Below are 18,388 nucleotides of genomic sequence, written 5' to 3' on the forward strand. Positions count from 1 at the left end.
TTGTCGTCTCCTTAGAGACGCTTCGTCGTTGAAACGACCTCACCGTTTTTTACTACGCTCGAATATTCAATATAGAGAATTCGGGAAACGATTACGAGAACAAAATAATTCGTAGAAAGTAGCTGATGCGATTAAATGGCTTACATCGAGCAACATTAGCGACGGATTGGTGAGTAACTCGCAGGCTATGCTCGTCCTCTTCTTCTCGCCTCCGGAGAGTCCTCTTTTCGTGTAATCTCCAATGACTGCAAACAAAACGCTGTAGCAGCACGAGTAACGACGAAGACACGCGCAAACGTTCCCGTTGTCCCTTACTCCCGATTAATTAAAATTAATTGCCAGACGGAATCTTATTCGTCTCGAACGTCCCGCGCGAAAAGGGTAGGAATATCCTTGGATATTCGAATGAGGTTCTTCGCGGAGAGACGTCTCCGCGTGGGAAGTCCGAAGGACGCGTCAAGATCGCTCGAGCTTTTTTTATTTAAACGGGAATAAGTATCAGCGATCAGTTTCGTCTGGGACCCAGGTTTACGGGCGAGAGGTGGATGAGTTACGATCGCGGAAATCGTCAATCAAAATCGCGGCAACGGCGAGGCTCCCCGTCCACTGAAAGCCAGCGGATCGTTTCTTGCCCGTGGAAGTCGTAAATTGTTACGGGGGTTCTCGGTTCGCGTGCATAAACAAATTACGGCGGATTTACGCGGATGCGTCTCGGGAACGAAGAAAGTGGGACAATTTTGTGTACTGGTCCCGATACAGGGACTTTGATCTGCGCGAAAACGAGAATAGAAAATCATTACGAATCGGACGTCCTCGTTCTTCTATGTTCTCCCAATCCACCTATCGATACCCGACACCGGGCTCTGTTCTCGCGTTAGTTCGAAGAAAACGATCGAAAATTAGACGGAGAACTAGCGATAGGTAAAAACAGGCCGTTGGGAAATAAGGGGCTTGGCACGATCCGTCGATCGGCCGGGTCTATACTCACTGGTGTCTTGGCAGGCGGCGAGGTCGAGGACCTCGATGATATGATCCACGCACTGCATCTTCTGAGAGTGCGAGAACGTGTCCGGAAGCCTCAGCCTGGCCTGGTACTGAAACCCACGAAAAAGATAGACGCGATTATGTCGGTGGCGAGAGCAACCTGGGATAGATCGGTATCGTTCGGCGCCGGCCGTCTTCGACCTGGTCGGCCTCGTTTACGCATTAAACAGTAACGTAAGCAACAGCCGGCGGCGTGGACGTGCATTTCCGTTTCGTAACATCCGGGCCACTTTGCTTCTATTATTATCATCCGACACGCACCCTCGGGGATGCTCCAGCCTCGCTCGTAATCGCGATCGTCGAATCGATTACGATAACGCCCTTGCCGATGCTTCACCCGATTCCGCTCCTTCTCGGCGATCTCTTCGATTTTTGGTTAGCGGTACCTTGCGTCGCCGTACGCGTGACCGAATGGAAAAGGTTGAATCGAGCGAACAAGTCACGATCCAACGCATTTGCGTTACGACGGTGAAATAATCCTAGAAATTGCCAAGAAACACATCGAACCCGAGATTGCGAAAGAAAGAGAAACACACCGATCGCCGTGATGCAGCAGCTGGACATCCTCGAACGAGAGAGGAAAGTCGAAATTGTCGGTGTGACGAGAGCCACACCTTTGTCGTTCAACGACCGAGACAGGGAATAAGCCACCATCGACTGCGCGCAATGCTGCGCGTAGATTCCATTTCATTCCTCGATAGAAGAACGCAACTATGCGAAAGATCGACGATTGTCTCGCTTAATTCAACGTTAAACAGGCGATTCGATGATTCATAATGTCTCCGACATTCCTAGGCGGTCATTTAATATTTAATAGCACGACGAAAGGAAATCCGATCAATGTGGAAGGAAGAGTGCCTTCGATCGAATAGCATTGAAACTGCATTCGACGAATGTTTGATCGGTAAAGGGTTCAAGTGCACGTGTGCCAGCAGCTTTAAAGCTTCGACGCGACGTGACGGAGCCGTGATCGACACACCCTGCGCCGCGAACCAACGCGGACGGACGTGCCATTTTCTCGACGCGCGAGTCCGTTACACAAGAGGATCCGTTATGCGGAGAGAGAAAGTGGCGGCCGATGATACTTCGCCGCGCGTACAGCGGTCGTCTCTCGGCCAGAAGGAAACTGGACTACGATGGCGCCTCTGTAACTGTCGTAGCCTCGAAGCAACGACAGTTACGGAACAACGCTAAGGAAAACCGATCGTCGAATCGACGAATGGAAAAGTATTTATTGTTATCGAATAACAAAAATTCTTCACCGTTTAAACGTTACTCGAGTACCGTGGTATTTGAACATTTTCTGCTCGAACCGAGTATACGATACGCATGGGTAAAGCAAGCGTTAACCGAACACCGAGTGTATCGCCTTCGATTCCAGACTGAATGAAACTTAAATCCTCGAAACACGGCGATGTTCGTTGGCTTTCGGCCCGCATTCCACGCGATCCCCTAGCGCGAGGTGTCCTCCTAATTTTCGCGCGATAAACTTGGCACGGTTGCCGCGCGATTTTCCCGGAAAACGAGGAAATTCTTCTATGTTCGCTAGCAAAACAGGAACGTCAGGGATCCTATTTCAGCGCTTGTCCGGCCATTGTTTTCCTTTTCCCCTTACGTTCGCGAGCGCGCCAAGGTATTGTCTCGAACGATGTCTGACTATGCTCGTCCATTTCTACTTGAACGTACGAGTAGAGCAGAGCGTTTGCTGTTTTCGCGGTTATTGTTAGTTTCCGTACGAAAGAAACCGTTCTTTCCTCGCTAGCTTTAATTCCGTTTCATGATATTCCAACGATTGCCGCGAACTGGATGAATTTTAACGATAAAGAGAGACTCACCTCGAGAGTCTGCCGCAACGTGAGATCGGGAAAGAAAACGTCCTGCTGTTGCACGTAGCAAATTCTTCTGCGCCATCTTTTCGTCAACCTCTCGCGATTCAACCAGATTTCACCGCCGTCCACTCCCACCCGACCTGACAGGCAGTTCAACAATGTGGTTTTGCCGCAACCTGTGCAAAAAAAAAAAAGGAATGTACCATTAGCGATGAACCAGAGATCGCGTCGACGAAGAATATAGGCTACGCCTAATTCAATTTCGCGGCGAAATTCGTAGCGAAACGATATACAATTTATACTTATCGTTTCGTTGTTCGCGATGAAATCGACGTTGAAAGTGACACGACCTGTAAGCTTGCCACGAAGACTGGAAATATTACAACCTCCCAGGCGCCGTCTACTCGAATCGTTCAACAAATATCCCGCGACTGTCAATTACCCAGAAAGTCACGCGAGTATCGTGCAGAGCTCAAGGTCCGAGTCACCCCGGCAACATTTCAGTGTACCCGTTCGCGGCAGCCCGACTGATTCACCTATTCGCTACCAAAGACGAGACCGTGTTTCAACGGCGCCCTCGAGTCAACGTTCCACTGAAACGCGCCGCTGGAATGGTACATTTTATTCCTAGAATCGTTTCGCGTGGCTGAGCCGAGATATACAGCGGCGAATGCACCGTCCGGCTCGTTGAACGCGACATTAACGACAAACCGTGAAACAGCAAAGCACCGGATGATTTGTACCTGCGCGAACGCGCAGGGGTTGCGAGCTGGCTTGTTAAACGAGTATCGAGGGGAACGAGGAATCTCGCGATAATATATCGCTCGGGGGGACGCAACCGTCTCGTTACCGCGCGGAAAGATATCTTCTAAAGATAGAAACGACCAAGTTTCGCGCGATCGCGATCGAGAGGCCGTTCCGATCCGCGAATTTCGCATTTGTCCGCGTCGTGACAAAATTATTCCAATAGCGAATAATTCGAGCGGAGCCAGGCCTAATTTTTCTGTCCGCCAGTAGGTCAAGATTCGCGGTCGTCGATCCGCTGAACCCTGAAACCCGCTGGTCGGCACTTTCGAGCTACGTCGCGTATCGCGTTGCAAAACGTGAGTCGTCGCGTAACAACGGGGTGAATAAACTTTTCGAGCCTCGAGCGCGAACGATAAGTGTTTAGGATAGCGATCGAGTGACTTGGATGCGAGGATCGGTTTTCAGCCAAGTGCGTGTCAGAGCTTTGGGTGTCGGATGATAGGCGTACGCGTGTAGGTGTCGGTGCGTGCGCGCGAGTCCGTGTGTTTGCGATATATGCACCGTTGTGATTTACGAGTACAATGCTATCGTAGTTAACCCTTTCGTTCGCGCTGTACCCGTATAGCCACACATCGAGAATTGCGAAACAAAATGGGTCTTCTATCCGCGAGCGCGGAGTACTTTCTTTTAGTTATATGTAAACGGAGTTGGGACATATATTTTGCATGCAAATATATGTATGTACATGATATGCGCATATTCCGTATGCGTTTAAAGCCATCATTCCGTGCAGCAATGGTTAAATAGGATTTGTAGATAAAAGGACAGATAATATACGAAAAGAATAATAGAAATCTAAATTGAGCTAACGAATTTAACGATATTCGTCAAGAATATCTATAGGAACCGTTTCTATAGATCAAGTATGAACTGTTAAAAGGTGCTCATGAAAATATTATTCTTCTCGTCTTTCGATAACTTAGGAATATAACGTGTCCGGGAATGTCTTAAAGCGCAAAATCGCGACGTACCGTCGTCGATATCGCTTTCAAATATTTACTTCGCTCGTTTCTCAGAACTCCATCGCGTCGCGAACCATCCGCTTATCCTCCATCCCCGCGAGATCGATTTACCAAGCTTGTCCAAACTCAGCTACGCCCGTGTACCGCGCGAATCGCTTTCGAAGCAAAACGTAAATCCCCGACAAATAAAATCCACCCGGATGAGAGATACCACCGGCTCGAGCTTATCCACGCGACGATCTCTCGATCGAGGTTCGAATCGACTCGAAACGGAACGGACGGGAGTTTCTCCCCGTGCCGTCGATGGCCAATCTGTCCCGAAATTGAAGGATTACCGAGGACCGGAAACAAGGCTAATAAGGAAAAAAAAAAAAGAAAAAGGTATTCTTAATCTATCGACGGCGTCGTACCTGAAGGGCCCATGACGGCCAAGAGCTCGCCTGGCTTAACGACGCCAGAGACATCTCGGAGGAGGGCTCTTTTCTCCTTGACCACCTGCAACCCCCGGAAGATTAGCTGCACCGGACGAGAATCCAGCGGGTACACCAACTGCAACGCTGAGCTTTCCACTCTGCAACAGACAAAAGACGGGAAACGCTGAATTGGCCGGTTCGATCAACGTGTTTTTCGTTATCCAGCAGGACTCTGCCCGTCCCTTGGAAAATTGGTACCATCTCTCTTTGTTCGCCAATCTACCGACCTACCCTCCTTCGGACAGATTCCGTGGGGGATAGTTTCTAATTGGAAACATCTTTCGCCAAAGAATTCGAGAGGAATAATTTCAACGTTGCGTCTCGATGTTTGGGTATTTCCACGAGCTGGTACATAATAATCGTAAAAGTAATTCTCCTTTTCCCTCTAAACTAAAAAATAATTCTTCTTCTCGTGTTTCTCTTGCAAAGGAACGATTGCTTAGGAGCACTTAAGATTCACCTACGGCAATTTAAATTGGCTCTAGAATAATTTCAATCGACGAAACTCGGGGTTGAGTTCTTCTCCTTAATTGGGAATCGAAACGTCTTCCGAAGCTAATGTTTCGCCTCAACGTTTTGCTCGTTAATTTTCGAGACCAGCTGCAGCTATTTCGATGTTAATATCGTATTTAACGCGATAACGATGCAGATAATTCCACCTTTCGAAAACGTCTGGGAGTGGCGAAAGCGACGACACCGTGACTCAAGACAACCCATTAGCGTTTCGCAAAATTGACGCTAATGAATCCGGTCGACGAGATATGGAAATAGCGAAAACAAGAACAATCGGAGAGAATTTTTCGCGTCTCCGTATAGTATACCTCCGACTGGCTCGAAAATATCGTTTGAAATCGAGCCAGATCCTCTATGACGCTAACTGATTCCATGCGGAACGCGTGTCCGTCTTAATTGCTGTCGCGAAATAGCTCCGACGGGACGTCATTGTTATTACGAATCTAATTGTTTGTCAACCCCTCCAGTACTCTGTACTGGAGTCCACAGCGTGCGAAGTCGAGCTATGTTACAAGAAAGCTCACTCGAACGTAATTTCAATCGAAGGAAAACGAAAAATACTTTCGAGCAGTATATTTTCCAAGAAACGACGAATAACTCGTAGGAACGCGATTAAATTCACGTTTTAATTGCCTCGCGACGCGACTGCATTCGATCGCATCGACAACAACAACGGCAACGTCCAGCGTCTCGACCGATGGATGTTTGACGAGACGATCAGGAACGGGAAAACGGTTTCTACAAGGCCGTTCGAAAGCTGGGAGGAATGACTCGATCCGTCGATTAAGGCGACGTCGCGAGACATCTTCACTCGCACGGGCCCATATAAGCGGAATCGATCATGCAACCTTCCAATGGGTTTCCAAGGAGAATAGAAAACCCGACTCGCAAGAGGGAAGTGAATTTCTGGTTGGACGACGTCTGACGTGCCTGGAAAACGCTGCGCTCTATCAACGATGACATTTAAACCGGAAATAATCTCTCGTTTCTGTTTTTCGTCGCTTCGCAGTACGAGTCTTTGCGTAAAAGAATGTTTAGCGTACTACGAACCGGTAGATAAACACACGAAACGCGAACGCTTCTCGCGATAGCGAAAATGCTCCGTGCACGTAATTCGAGTGGTTCCTAGGAATCGTAACGATGTTCTACACCTGCGTTAGATGAAATTTCAGCCGCAAATTCTTCGGATAGGAGCAGCGTTAATCGTCTTTCGTATACAGAGCAACGACCCGAGTAAAAGTCCGTTCTCTCTAACAAAAGCACCGACGAATACTAATTCCGTCGATCTATCGGAACAACGATCAAACGCAACGATGACAAATCACGTAGTACCTACTACGTTCCATCTACGATTCACATGGTGTCACGTCCTAAAAAATTCCCACGCAACACTACGCGTCGATGCCAAGAAACGTTTTCGGTGTCCACGAACCGCATAGGCTTTCCTCGTGGCCCGCTATCGGGACCGGTCAGTCTTCGCGCGCTACGCTCGTCGAGTACAAATCGTACGACCTGTACGCGCGACCACCACCTGTCCGAATTCCATGGAATTCCTTGGATGCAGCCAGCAGCCGGGTTCCCCCGATCGCTACCGTGAAAATCCACGCCTAAGGCCGCGATCCACGCCACGTGACGGCGCGTGCCGAGCAACCGATTCTCCCCCCGTTGAAATCGGAAAGGAACTAACCCGGAGCGGCCTGGTTGCGTCGCGATACACAAAAAGCGGGGGTCGTTGGACAACGGAGTCAGATAATAAATTCCCAACATGGCAGTATCACGTCATCCCGGGGTTCGTTGAACTCGCTATTGCACGACAGACCCCAGAGGGGGAGGAAAGACTGAACACGAACCGAGAGAACAGACCGAAGGGAACGGGGGATTCCTGGAGTGAATGAGAGAGACGGAAGGGAGAAGGGGGTGGGGGGAGGGGGGGGGGGAGCAGACTTGGTTTCGCGATATATATCGACGCTCGCGGAGGGATTCGTGGCCACCTCGAAAACCGCGTCTAGTTTCGTTGGAAGCATCGAACGGTTCTCGTCCCTTCGATCGCGATCGCCTCGTGACTCCGATCACGTAGCGGTACGTTTCTTTGCGCCGGCCGTTTGTAATTTCCACTTTCTCGTCGCTGGTTCGTGACGCAATTCGGCCCAATTCCCCGCGAGCTTCACGGACAATGGCTCTCTTCGTTAAACCGTTAACCGAAGTTTGACGTAGGTTTCGGCTCGATGTTTTTGCGCCTCGCTGATATTCGACCGATGCGTAAGCGCCGGCGTCCGAAACGCGACGCTTTCATTCTCCCGTCCCTCCCGTCCCTCCCTCCTCCTCCTCCTCCTCCTCCTCCTCCCTCCCCCCCCCCGCGCCCCGTTAATCATTTTCGTAATTCATTGCCTCAATGTCGGGTCGAGGTTTCGCCGGGTTAGGTCTCGTTGGAGGAAGTTCCAGGGCCCGCTCCGAATTGACCCCTGCTCGGGTTCATCGAACCGGCTCCTCCATGCAAATGGGTGCGAAGAAATTCGAAACGAATCCGATCGTTCCCGCGACCAACGACCAAACCGTCGCTTTTGATACTTTCGATCGTCGTGTTCGATCGCAACCTAGACGGGTCTACCTTCGAGGAGAAGCAACGTTGTCGGAAGTTGTTTCATCCGGAGATTTGCGATGCAAATTCTATTCCCTTTACTTGGAACGTCCTATCGAAGGTGCTCGATTAATTGTTTCATCGAATTAGTCCTTGTAATAGACTGCGCGTCTCGACCGATCGATCCGAGATCTACGCTTTTCGAAACGCGCGATCGCACGGTTCCCAATCGACCTTTGCAGAAGAGTCAATCACCTCGATAAAAAAAAAAAAAAAACCAGGCCCGAAACTGCGCATCGCTGAGTGACACGTGAATTACGATCGACCTATGCCAAACGAACCGTTTGCTATCAATTTATTGACCGAATCTTCTTTGTCACGCGACAAGTTTCGAGGTCGACCACGGACAGACAAAATCCGACAAAGAGATGTCGATTCGGATTTGCTTCAACGCGAAGAATCAACACCGTTTCGAATCGGTAGCAGGGATTACAAAACACCTACCCATTCGGTTCGCCAAACGTCAGGTTTTCCCTATCAGGTGGACGAACCAAAACGCTTCGCTCGTGGCGTTCGAGCTCGTTCTCCTCCGAGATCGGTTCAACGAACTCGGAGCACGAGTCATTCCGTATCACCGAGGTTAATTGGGGTTGTAACTTTCTCCGATCTGATTTATCAACGCGAAACATTGTCGTCCGATCTCTGCTTTCTTCTCGCGCGCTCGCGCGCTTTCAACCGAATCGCGACCGTGACGAAACACCATCGGCCGGTCACAATTGCCACGATTGGACAGGTTAACGAATTCTTGGTCAACCGCGTCGACTTCCCGGAGAACTCGACTAACAAGGCTCGAACAAGGTTTCCGTTGCGACTAAATATAGCGCTCCTTCGTCGGAGGACGCTAGATCAGCGTTCAATTGCGCTGCCAAGTTCCAATTGGACCGAACGTCTTCTGACATCGGAACACGACGTTCGATCGTACCTCAAGGTCACCGTCGGTGTTCACGGAGAAGATCAGATTCCGATCATGAGAGATCTTTCTCTCGACTTTTGCTAGAAAAGCGCGAGGGTTCCTCGTCGAGAATGATTTTTAGACGGCTACTTGTTCGGAAACCAACGACGACCTCCTTGACCTGCAACATACCGGAGCGCCAGAAGGATCGAGTTGCCGCAACATATTCGATAAACGATCCTGTCAGGCTCGCGCTAATTTATTCGCACCCCGTGAGTAACAATGTCGACTCCGCCGCCGCGTGTGGAATGATCGATTCTTCGTCGGAGTTCATAAATATCCACGACGATATGCAGATCTTGCGAGTGTATCGCGCGGGGATGCAACAACCGTTGCAACGATCGATTTCCCCCTGTCGCGTTCCCCGGCATCGCGTATGAATAATTATGTCGCGGAGCGCCTTCGAGACCGACCAACCACGGTGAACAGAAGTCGGAATCTGTCGATTCTTCCGCGCGACTCGCGATCGTAAATTTGCAAACGGCGATATGCAAATTGTTCAACGCGTAACGGGCGCGTGCTACCGACTCGAAACGGGTCGCTTATCGTCTCGCGCCGCGAACCGTATCGCGATTTAGTAATTGACGGTGAATTGAGTTGTTGTCTCGCGACGCGGGCGGGTTTTCGATTTGTCGGTAGGTCTCATTCTCGAGAAATTCGGGAAAGAAACGAACGATGGCCGAGCTTCGAACGATCGCACTTGGCTCGCGGGTAGTATCGTCAGAGATCTCATCGGAAGCGTTGGGAGGCATTTTGAAGAGACGTTCGTCCGAAGATGCGACTCAGTCGTGATTCGATGAAAATTTCAGAAACCTCAATTTCTACTTTCCTAATAGGAAGACCGAGCGGAAGATGGAGAGGGAATATCTATGTCGGTCGGCAAGAGTCGTAGTCGGAGTAACTCCAAGTTGTAGGCAAACAGCGACAGCGAGTGGTATCGGTCCGTAAATCGAGCTATCGAGCACATTTCGATTTTTTCGCCTAGCTGGAAAACGTTCGAGGACCGTGCAAGCTATCTTCGCGAGTATCTTTTGCTTGGAAAGTGGAACACCCGCGCCGCTGCGATCGGCTCTTTTCCTTCTCTTTTTCTCTTTCTCTTTCTCTACACGCTTACACGTAATACGTATCTCTTTCTCTCTCCGAAGACCGTTTTATCACTTTGCTATCGCGCGTAGCTCGCAATAAGCAGCACGGTAGAAAGTACGAGCATTTGGCGGTTGTATTTCAGCTTTCACGATCAGATAGCGGAGGCCGGTGTACGCGCACGCGGCCATTTTATCGGGCTTTTGCTTTCCCGTCTCTCCCTCTGCGCGCGATGTCGTCGCCGGCAATTTCGTCGAGACGATTTTCGCGACCTGATCTACGCCCGATTTGTAATCCGTGTACGAAGGCAAAAGTTTTCACGTCCAAGTTTTTTCGTAGCGAATGCTATATCACGGATCGGTGATCTAATACGAAACATTCGAGCGGATCTAGTTGACCTATCCAGAGTCGAGCAAGAATTTGATGAAACAGAGCGTCGACGAAGAAGCTAAAGAGAGATACGGGAAAGGAATCGAACGATCGTCCGAGAGTCTGACGTGTCGGAAATCGAGCAGAATATCGAAATTACACGCGTACGCACGACTCGCTGAGAATCGAGATAACCTCGTTTTGGGCGCAGCCAACGAAACGGGTTTCCTGCAGCCGGCTTTCGTCGCGAGAGATTCGCTGCACGCAGGACGCGACGATGGAATCGTAATTCGAGCTGTTTCCACGCCCAATCATCCGCAAAATTGCTTTACGATCGACGAGATATCGAATTTATCGTCGAGTCTTTCACCTTTCTTATGAAAGAACCTCGAAATTATCCGCCCGGACTTTGTTACGTGAATTCCGTCCAACCAAAAAGGGCCACGTTTAAATTAACATCTCCAAATCTAAATTTCCATTAACGGTTCGCAAATTATTAAACCGTTCTCGTTTAAAACTTCCCAATTACATCGACGAAACGAAATTTTCTCCAAACTCTGACGCAATCACGCGAAGCACGTCAACCCTTGAAAAAGAATTCTCAACGAAACGAACTCACCCGCAGCGTCGACAAACGAATTCGATCGATCGAATCGAAACCTCGTCGCGCGAACAACGCCGCGTGCAAGGAAATAAAAAAAAAAAAAAGAAAGAAAAAAACCCAGAAGGGAAAAAAGAATCGCACGGAACGGTGCATGTGCAGCCAGAAAAGAAAAAAGGTGGAAAAAAGAACAAGCGCGGCGGCGGCGGCGGCGGCGTACTCGACCAGGAAAAAAAAATAGCTGCCAGCGCAGAGAAACAGGGACGCGAAAACAAAGCGTCGTAATTTTTGGCCAGAGACGCGGCCGCGAATTCGCACACATGGATGTTCCTCGAGGCTCGAGTTTTCCTCTTGATTCCAACGACGGCAACTGGTCGATCGCGATCGCGACGCATCGAGTCAGCGACAGCCTCGAAAGTGAATTCGTATCTTTATTCGCGGAAATTCGTGGCGCTTTCGATGGATAATTTTTATTAAAGCATAAATTAACCATTAAGCATAAATCAACTCGTCGTTTTTATCTATACGAGGAGTCTCGCGATAAAAAGAGTCACGAATAAATGCGCGAACTCTGAAAGGTTTGGTTCGCGCTCGATACAAGTAGAAGAATCGTGCCCATCGCTGGTAACAGCGGTGCAATGCACGGAGGACGGCCGAGTGCAACCAAGTGTGCGTGTGTCTACGTGTACGGCAGTCTGTGTACGAGTGTATGCGGTGGTAGGTGCACCGGCGCGGAGGAGAGTAAACGCAATAACTGTATCTCTGGTCCAGGGGGTCACTGTTCCACGACTACGAGAGTCCGCTCGACTGTGCTCGGGCTTCTTGCCGCATCGTATATACACGGTGACTCTGTAGAATCTTGCGGTTAGGACTTCCTCCTCTCGTTCGTGCGATTCTGTTCAGGCTCTGTAAATTTGTCCCAGTTCTCTCGGACCCGTGAACGAGAAGCAAGCTGATATATACGACTTTTGGTCCGCGATTTTCTTTAAAATTCGCTTTAGTAGACTGCGTTTATGACGACGCCGATCCAATCGCGATTCGAGAGAAATGCGTCGAGATAAAATTATAATCGCCGAGTGTTAAATAAATTTTAGTAGGTAAGGGAACTCTTTTTTTTTTCTGAATTCCCTCTAAACAGAGCACCGGCGCTTAAGGAGTTAATCGACGAGAAGAGTCTTTCCAGTTCTCAATTATCTTTTTCCACGCGGGAAACGATCCTCTTCGCCACCGATCGATACTCGTTTGCCCTAGTTCGGCCACCCTTGCTTCTCGAAAAGTGAAAACAATCGGATGTCCACGTGTCCCTGGGCACGCCGTTTCCCTTTCACTTCTTACCACGAGACCCATATATTACCCCTAGGAAACGCCACCCTTTCCCTTTCGTTTTCCCCGGTGGTTTTCCGCCAGAGTGAACCAACGCCCGTCGGAATATAGGGAGCGGAACGCGCGAGCAGAAAACCTTTCGTCGTTCTCTTTCTTTTCCGCGATCGGTTCGACGGTGAATTTTTATCGCCGCCTATGGGGTGACTCGAAAATTTCCGTACGAACGAAACAACGAGAAAACCATGATGATCTTCAACGACGTTTCTTTCCAAATTTCAGTGTCGCTGCTTTCGACCGAAGCGTTCCCATCCGCTAGCTGACGCGGAGAGGAATTCAATGACCTACGACGATACAACCTTGGACGGATCGAACCTGAATATTCGCAGCGAAAAACCGGTGGATCGGTCGAGGTCACCCGGATCACCTGATACGACATTTGACGAGACGTTCTTTTTTTTTTTTCTTCTTTGTCGTGCTAAAAATAAAGCAGCTGAATCGAGACGTCTCGGGCTGCACAATTATCTCCAAACTGGCCGGTGGACATTCGAAATTCGTACAAAGTTTGGGAAATAAAGCGAGAAAGGTATTTAAAAAATCGCGATGATCCTTCGAAGGCTGACCGAAGCGTCCGAATACCGCGTGAAACGATAAAATTCTGCGACATCGAGAAGAAGAACGAGAAGAGCTCGCACCCGGTGAAAATTTTCGCTCGTTTCGCGCAAATCGACGCACTCGAGCGGAACCAATCCGCTCGCCTGAATTCGCGCGAACGTTTCCCCGTTGCTTTTCACCCCCTGCCCCGTGTCCGGTGCGTTTTCTAACCCCCGTGGGGTAACCTTTCCCTCTTTTCTTCTTCCTCATTTTTTTTTTTTTTTTTGCTTCCCCACGGTTTACCCGGAATAATGACCCAATAACACAGCTGACCGGGATTTACGTTTACAGCCCGTGAACTGGATCCACAACGCGCTCGTTAACGAGTTGCCGCGAACAATGCGAAAAGAAAATTAAATTATGCGCGCGTCGACCGTTCTCGTTGCCGTGCAGAATTTTGAAATATTTCGACGTAATTGCGCGAGTAAATCGTAACGCGGCAAGCATGGACGAACGTACAAAAATTATAATAAATATCGAATTAATTCGGTTACGTCTACGACGGATCGAGCACTCGCGAGAAGTTCCAGAACGGAACGGTATGATCGATCACGGTATGGTAATATCTATTGCGACAGGAGGCAGTACGTCACCGCGAAGGGGCACCTGATTTGTCCATGGGGAACGGCGTTGTGTCTTTTAACCCACCGGGAAATTCGACGTTTGCATAAACACGTGGGTTCGTGTAAGCGCGTGGGAGGTTGCAGTGGGTAGCGGTCACGGTGTTCGATGATGCGTCATCCTTACCCACGTAGGATATTTAATCCCCTGTGGAACGGTATCGATTCGAACCGATTCGTTCGTTGAACCTTTAACGAACCTTTCGAACATTCGAGGAATGTCGATGAATCTGGGGAAAAGCTTTTCTCGTCGACGCTCGAACAAAGAGCGCGAGAATCCGCGAACGAACCGGGAGAACTTATTTCCTAAGATCGAAATAGTTTTCTCTTCTGCAACGGCATCGACACGTCGTGCCGCTCGAACGATAATTGCAGCGTTATCTCAACCCAAAGTGAACCGCGTTAAACAAAGCTGACTGACGGTTATTCTTAGCCTCATTGAAGAAAAAAAAAGAAAGCCGAGGTGAAAAGTTACGAGTGTCATTGCAAATAAATCGCAACCGCGAGACTTATATTTCCTCGCGTCGCGATTTCTTTTTTACAAGGCGATAGAGAAGCACTAGCGATACCATGGTTTCATCGAAAATACGAAAGAATAGCTGGCAAACGATCGTTTGCTTTTTTAAAAGTACATGTAAACATAAATATAATTCGCTAAATCCCTGTAAGACGAAACGTGCAAAATCTACTTCGTCCGTTGATCGATTTCGAATATTACGTGTTATGTCTTGCGATTAGAGTAACCCGAGTAGAAGGTGATTCCCGTGCCCCGAACGGTTTCAGAATCAATTATCTCGAGAACGAAGCTTCGTACGAAAAAGTTTCATTCTTTCTTTTCCGCGTACTTTTGCACGCATAGTCAGACCCGCGTATACTTTATGCTTTTCCCGCGAAACTCGAGGATCGTCGAGGGCAGCCAAACTTGGACGATGCTCCGTACCTGTTCCCAACGACTATACGCGATAACGGGCAACTATTGGAAGCCGATCGAACCGCGGAGACCCGCGGAGAGGGCGCGAAAGAGCAGCGGAAGAGACGAAATCACGATCCGGACGAGAGGGAAGACGAGATACCGAGGGGAGCGAATGAGTCCCTGGGGAGGATCGTCAAAGAGAGAGGGATGGATAGAAGGAATGGAAAGGAACGAGTAAGAGGGAGAACGAACGAGAAACGAAGGGTGGGGACGAGTGAGAAAGAGGGAAGGAGAGAGAATTGCCAAGAATATCCGAGGGCCGATGACCCGTGACACAGTCGTATATATACTTGATATCATCACTCAACGTCCGATTTGCACGTACGCCAGTGCACATGTGCTGGTGACGGTGGTTGCACCGTGTCGAATGCAACGCCGAATGCAACGAAAATCCTTGCACCTCTTCTTTCTCTTTTTTTTTTTTTTAGACGGCGAATCGATTCGAAGTTGAATGAAAATGGACTACGCGAGCACGTGTCGCGTCAAAGTACAGAATATTGGGAGGTGTAATTTTTTCCACGCGAGGAATCGACACTCTTAGACGTTAAACGACGACCTAACCCAGACTTTACCTTTCCGACAACGATAATATTTTCGTTGGGGAACTCGAGACATGAATCGCGACAAAAAGTGCGACGTAAGGCGAGGCGATAAGGGTCGTAGGAATAAAAAAAGGGCTGTCTGGAGGCACGAAGCGATCCGTCGGGCGTGGCAATTAGACGAAACTATTTCCAACGGTCTGGAATAATGGCGCAATTACGATTACGACTCGAATCGTTTGGCCCCGTCGGCCATCAAGCTGAAACAACGTCGTACCGCGTGGAACTCGTCGCGTTCGACGGACGCCGGGCGACCTTGACGCCAAAGACATACCCGTCGGGGCAAGTATGTTCCCGGGACGCAGACGTTTTATCGCCACATTGTTGCGTCTCCGTCTTTCCGTCGACGGAGTGACGAGACTTGGGAATCCGCGAAACCACCCCTCCTGCAGCGGACACTCCTTTCCTAGTGGCGTTACTCTCGTCCCCGAAGAGTCTTCAACACCCCGATAATTAATTTACAGACTGGTTTATGTATTTCCATGAAAATTGGTGGAAAGGTGACGTTGCTCCTTAAGCGACAAGCGGTACGCCGTGTCTCGAGAGCGTTGGTCCTCCCCTGAACGGAGAGGAGGCCGAATCGATTTCCGATAAGGGAGCATCGACGAATGCCGTTCGAGCGACGCTCGATTCTATCGCTGTCGCGGGTCGTCGCACGGAAAGTCGATCGCAGGACAGTTTCACCGTCCAGGAAAAATTCTCCTCCTCCCTCTCTCTCTCTCTCTCTCTTCTCTGCATACCCTCCCCCCTCCCATGAAAATCTCTCTTCGCCCTCCTCCAATTTCCCCTTTCATCAGGCAACGTGCCCGCCTACTCCAGGCTCGTTTGATGCTCTTTTTGCGGGTCTACGTACAGGAGATCGTCGGGAAGAATGTAAATAAGTGTAGAAACACGAAACCACGGCAAAGATGGAAATATATTGCTTGCGGGAAATTGGGCGTAAAATTGTAACAAGTGGGAAATCGAGTCCGCCTCGTACCCGCGTGGGTGTTTTCCGCGCTGTAGCAGGGATTTTGTTAAGGTAGTATACATTGGACGGAATGAGAGAACACGCGATACGTAGGAGAGAACGTGTATCGATCGCTTCAGGGGAGAATTGTTATTTCATTCTAAGCTTCGAAATAAAAAAAAAAAAAAAGTAACGAACCTATAGATCTGAGAAACGTACAGCTTAAAGTACTCATTCGAAAAAATAAAGAAAAAATGGGAATATCCAATCCAAATGAGAAACGAGGAAATTTTCAAATTTCGAGCACGATGAACCATCGGTAGACCGAAACTGTGTCCGATCGTTGATTAAATGTACAGAGCAATTCTCCCCAGACGGGACGAGAAATAACCCACGGAAAACAAGCTCGCTCCGATAAACGTTCCAATAAAGAGCCACTCGAAGCAAACAGGGCCATAAATAAAAACGGACTCGCTGTTCGTTGCAACAATCTCGCCCGTCTCTCTTCCTCTCCGGTGGCTGCTTTACCCGCACCGCGAGCAAACAAAGGACACGCGCCAAGGGGTTAAAAAAAAGGAAGCAATCGAAATCGCCCTGATAATATTGGACGACCGCGCGACACGCACACGCGCGCAGAATGCAACGCGTGGACGCGTATGTGCACCAGCGGTCCAACTTGTGTGCAGTACTGCACCGTCGGTTGTTTTCCAACGTGCCGTTGACCCCGCGACGCGCGTGCATCCGTTCGTCTGTCTGCGTGCAACGCGTTCGTCGATGTGTGCGTTTGCGTGTTTGTGCAAACAACAATGGTTACTTCCTCGTACGAGAAAACGTACTGTTAACGATGAGCGCGCGACGGTGATAAGGACATTGCCGAGGAAACGCGCTCGATCGCCAAGGAAACCTTGCCCCTCGATTTCCAAATTTCAGACGAACGTCACGCTCAATTAAACGAAGCACGTGCGGCGTACAACACATTTAATCTGGAACGCGCACCTCGAATCACGACGCTCTACGATTCGTGCTGAATTAAAGCGACGATAAACAAGTCCGCGGGTTTACAATGTGAAAGGAAGCATCCGCGAAGTTTCTCCCCCGGCCTTAATAACCAGGATAATTGGAAATTAAGGACGTTGGCTTATCGAGCGCTGCGCAGACGCTAGCCGTGCCAGACTGATAAATTGCGCCCTGATCGGGCAACTCGTTGATAAACAAGACCCAGGGGAGAATTATCGAGCGTCTAATTCTACGTTTATTCGAATCGACGAGCTACGAGAAATCTAATTGGGGGAGATTTATAGAACGATCCCTGCAGAGGAAGAAACTCTGATTTCTTCTATCTCCCTCGCGGGTTTTCACTCGCAGTAACCTTCTCGTGACGAGACCTGGTAATCATTCGAGTTAAAGGGCTGCGACATGGTAATAAGACAAGAAAAATATATTGTTCTTTGTATATCATCAGTCATTCCACGATTTTGTGCAAACTTGATTATGGTCCGGTCTTTACCTGAGTATCTCGTATGTACGTTGTCGTTAAAGAGTCGGTCTACCATTTGCGCACGCCGAAAAATTCTCTGAAATTCGCAGGGGATGTCGATCCGATCCCGTGAATTTTCAAACGCGTTGCGTTCCGAGCGACAATTATACATAATGCTCGCGGATCGTTAAATCGAGGATTGACATCTGGTTACATTTGTAGCCAGGTGTTCCTGGAAATGCATAAATTCGGGGTAAAGTTGCATTTTTCGACGGACAGCGAACCGTGGAAATCGATTACCCGGTTGCTTTAATTCCAGAACCGGTTCCGTTCGACGCCGTTCGCTGAATGTTAAAATGTGTTTCGCGGCTGAAGGTGAAACGAGGAAATTGACGGAAAAAGCTCTTGAACAATTAGCGAGGAAACGAACGAGGGGGAAAATGGTTACCAGGAAACGAATTTCTGTTACCGACTGCGAGTACGAGGACATCGGGAGACAGGTTCTCCAAACTTCTGAAAACGTTT

The 18,388-nt window shown here is 49.2% G+C and overlaps 1 protein-coding gene across 3 annotated transcripts in view; it reads right to left on the reverse strand.

Moving 5' to 3' along the window:
* LOC128891535 (uncharacterized) overlaps positions 1-18,388 on the reverse strand; it is a 109,350-nt gene that overhangs the window by 17,014 nt on the left and 73,948 nt on the right. For all 3 annotated transcript variants that reach the window (XM_054151087.1, XM_054151089.1, XM_054151088.1), the window contains 4 exons: positions 5,053-5,213; positions 2,880-3,049; positions 989-1,094; positions 145-245 (listed from right to left, as the gene is read on the reverse strand). In XM_054151087.1, the coding sequence (XP_054007062.1) occupies positions 145-245; positions 989-1,094; positions 2,880-3,049; positions 5,053-5,213 (538 nt within the window). The remainder of the gene's footprint in view (positions 1-144; positions 246-988; positions 1,095-2,879; positions 3,050-5,052; positions 5,214-18,388) is intronic.

This window comes from Hylaeus anthracinus, unplaced genomic scaffold (genome assembly GCF_026225885.1).
Source record: "Hylaeus anthracinus isolate JK02 unplaced genomic scaffold, UHH_iyHylAnth1.0_haploid 12002, whole genome shotgun sequence".
Taxonomy (NCBI): Eukaryota; Metazoa; Arthropoda; class Insecta; order Hymenoptera; family Colletidae; genus Hylaeus; species Hylaeus anthracinus.